This window comes from Austrofundulus limnaeus, unplaced genomic scaffold (genome assembly GCF_001266775.1).
Source record: "Austrofundulus limnaeus strain Quisiro unplaced genomic scaffold, Austrofundulus_limnaeus-1.0 Scaffold47, whole genome shotgun sequence".
Taxonomy (NCBI): domain Eukaryota; kingdom Metazoa; phylum Chordata; class Actinopteri; order Cyprinodontiformes; family Rivulidae; genus Austrofundulus; species Austrofundulus limnaeus.
In genome coordinates this window covers 2,329,026-2,332,935 of record NW_013952449.1, presented here as the reverse complement: position 1 = coordinate 2,332,935, position 3,910 = coordinate 2,329,026, and the positions used below count along the sequence as shown (strand labels likewise).

The window sequence follows — 3,910 nt, the reverse complement described above, 5'->3', positions numbered from 1 at the left end:
GATGAGGTGGTATTTCAGCCGTACCAAAATTGGTGTTCAGTGTTTCCCCTAGGAAATTGGTCTTGGCAGGGAGGGGGCTACTTGTTTTATAAAAACATAAATTTACGCGACTCACCTGCAATTATGGTAATAAATTTACACATACATGAATATTTAATTGCCCAACTACATCCTAAAGTTAAGGACTCCTCATGATAATTATCAATAAAATTATTATACAGCCTGTATGATGGTAGGGGAAACACTGCTGAGCATTAACTGTCTGCCAGCCACTACTGCTCAGATGTTAAACATCAGAAAGTAATCATCAGATAGAGAAGAGAGGAAAAGGCTGTGAGGGGTCTTCCCGATCGTTCCAGAAAAATAAACTTCAAAGACTAACAGTTAAATCAAGTGGTCTGCATCCAGTGACAGTAGATCCCAACCACAAAATGATTTAATGATTTGTCCACATTGAATGAAGAAGGGAGAGAACAGATAATTATCTTTTATCAATGTTTAGAAACAAAATTAAAACACATTTTCATTCACCCTTTGCCTATTACTTATTTCAAATTTCTCTTCTCATTTCATTTTGATTTGTGTATTTCTTTTTCTACTGTGCATATATAGTTATTTTGTTTTTTTTAATTAAATGAATACATTTAATGAATGAATGAATAAAATTGATAAAACACAAAACTGATCAATAATTATCAATATTGACTGATATGAAACTAGGGCTGCACAACATATTGAAAATGTATCGTCATCACAATAACAGCCTGTGCAATATGTACATCACCAAAAAAACTGCATAAACTGCAATAAAAGGTTGGCTCAAATGTTTACATTAATGTGTCACTCAGACAGAAGCTTAAAGTATTTCACCAATCAAATGGAGCCCTTCATGTATTTGACCAAACATATGGATCTCTTCATATAAAAAAAAAATCCTGCTGGAATGGAAATGATTTGATTGTTTTTGCTCTGAACCCAGAGCAGAAAGACATCAACACTACAAACATATGCAACACTGATGCTGTTCTGATGATGTTCTGGTGTTTTTACAGGAAATATCAGAGCAGGCGATCTCGGTCTGGGAGCCGTTCCCGGGAGAGAAGCCGACTTCAGACAAGGTCTGGATCTGACTGTAAAATACGCAAAAGCCTTGAACTGTAAACGGTGAGCTATCATCTCAGTACGTTTTTAAACACTTCAAATTCAGATGAAAGCTATGATAACGCATGATGACCTTTGTAAATAAAATATATAAATGAAGCGAGGTGGAGGGCCACAAATCTGAGGGAAAAAAAATCACAGAAATATTTACATGAAATAAAAAGTAAAGTTGAAAATGTTACACTGATTATGCAAATTTGGAAAAGGTGCAAGCTTATTCAAGAAAAGTGGTTTAGTTTTTTTAAAGGCACAGTGTGTAGGATTTGTTGTTTTCAGCGACATCTAGTGGTTGAGTGGTTGAATCATCCTCCCTGGTCCTCCCCCCACCCCCACCCCCGCTTCCAAACACAAACGAGTTGCTACGGTGTCTCTCAGGTGTCAAAAACCTTTGATAATTCCAACCGTGATGTCTACCAGCAGCTTCAGGGCTAGTGATGTTTCAAGTGGTAAGATTATGAGCTTTAATAAGTAAAATTATCCCAGCTACAATGACAGACAACAAATATTATATTTATAGTATTACAACTAAAACCGTTTTTGATGCCGCCACCGCAGTTTGTCCTTCATGAGCCTTCGTAGACAAGATGGCGGCTGCCTGTAGTGGCGACCCGCGACCATGGAGATATAAACAGCTTTTTATAAGGTAAAAATAATAAAACAAGGTCTTTGTCTGCAATAATTAGACATGTTTTTTATTATTGTCATTAGTGATTATCTCAATTTCGGCTGAAAGAATTGACAAAATCCTACACCCTGTGCCTTTAATTAATCAAGTTATGTTTTTGCAAGTTTTATCTAGCTTCATGTAGAAATGTCCATATTTTATCAGTTTGAGTCATACAAACATCAAATTTGTACCATTGGTCCAGTTAACCTTTTAAATAGAAATCACAAATTCATCATAACCAAACTTTAAGGGCAGCTAACAATGTAAAAATTGTTTTATTTCTCAAAAAATGGTTCTGTTGAATACCAAGTTTTATTCACGTGTTTGGATCAGAACCTGAGTTGTTCCTTCCACTAATGGTGATGACTGGCAAAAGTGGGCGTGGCTTGACACTTGTCACTTTTGTCCATAAGAAAGCAGGTGTTTCTGTTTGTCCTGGTCATATGTATGGAAGCAAATGCTCTGTTGTCTTCAGGATTCACCTGATGGCAGGGAGGATTCCTGTGGACTCTAACAGACAGACAGTTGCTCAGGAAATGGAGGCGGTCTTTTTGAAGAACCTGAGTTACGCTGCTGATGTCCTCTCAAAGGTAGGAGACCCTGTTCAGCTCAGTGTGAAGATCTGAGCTGCATCAGAGAGAAACAGGTCCTGTTTGGACTAATGTCTGAACTACTGACCTCTGCATGGATTTAATGGTTTCATATCCATCCATCTGTTCATTCATTCATCTGTTCATCCATCTGTTCATTCATTCATCTGTTCATCCATCCATCTGTTCATTCATCTGTTCATTCATCCATCCGTCTGTCCATCCATCCATCCATCCATCCATCCATCCATCTGTTCATTCATTCATCTGTTCATCCATTCATCTGTTCCATCCATCCATCTGTTCATTCATCCATCCATCCGTCCATCCATCCATCCATCCATCCATCTGTTCATTTGTTCATCCATCCGTCCGTCCGTCCATTCATCCATCTGTTCATCCATCCATCCATCTGTTCATCCATCCATCCATCCATCTGTTCAGCCATTCATCCATCTGTTCATCCATCCATCCATCTGTTCATCCATCCATCCATCTGTCCGTCCATCCATCCATCTGTTCATCTGTCCATCCGTCCGTCCATCCATCCATCCGTACATGTGTTCATCCATCCATCCATCTTTTCATTCATCCATCCGTCTGTCCATCCGTCCATCTGTTCATCCATCCGTCCATCTGTTCATTCATCCATCGGTCCATCCATCCATCCATCCACCCATCCATCTGTTCAACCATCCATCCACCCATCCACCCATCCATCCATCTGTTCATCATCCATCCATCCACCCATCCATCTGTTCAACCACCCATCCACCCATCCATCCATCCACCCATCTGTTCATCATCCATCCATCCATTCATCCATCCATCCATCCATCCATCATCCATACATCATCCATCCACCCATCCATCCATCCATTCATCCATCCATCCATCCATCCATCCATCCATACAGATGATGAGACGGTTTCTAAATAAAATCTGACTGCACCATGGTTTTGTGGGGTGTCAACATGACAAAAGATTAGAGTTTATCTTTTACTTTTAGTAACTGCAAAAATTTATTATTTGATTATTAATTAGAATAACATAGGGTTGGGCAATAAATCAATTTAATCGATTAATTCAAATTTTCCATTTATAAAGATTTAATTTGGAAAAATCAAGATTTTCTTCCCCACCAGTGCACTCTTTGGGGCTTCTGTAGTTCAGAGGTCACCCCGCCTGTCCCTCAAGATGCTTTGTACATGACATGACAATATGACAGCTAGCAGAGAGGATCTACTTCTCAAAAAAGGCAGTGTTTCTTCAATTATCTGGAACAGGTTTGGTCTTGGAACCTCGGATTGGAGCAACAAACTCCTCACTGCAAAATCTGTTTGAAGGCTCTTGCTACAAAAAGCAGGAGTACAACAAATTTGTTTCGACACCTGAAACAGAGGCACTCCGTTAAGTGGGAAACAAAATCGATTAAAATCAAAAGTCAAATTTAATTTTTTTATTGCAGCATATTTTTCAGGGACTTTTCCAG

At 38.9% G+C, this 3,910-nt stretch overlaps 1 protein-coding gene across 1 annotated transcript in view; it reads left to right on the top strand.

Moving 5' to 3' along the window:
* Positions 1-3,910, top strand: part of hyi (hydroxypyruvate isomerase) — an 11,176-nt gene that overhangs the window by 2,646 nt on the left and 4,620 nt on the right. The window contains exons 2-3 of the mRNA XM_014008077.1: positions 1,053-1,164; positions 2,304-2,418. Coding sequence (XP_013863531.1) covers positions 1,053-1,164; positions 2,304-2,418 — 227 coding nt within the window. The remainder of the gene's footprint in view (positions 1-1,052; positions 1,165-2,303; positions 2,419-3,910) is intronic.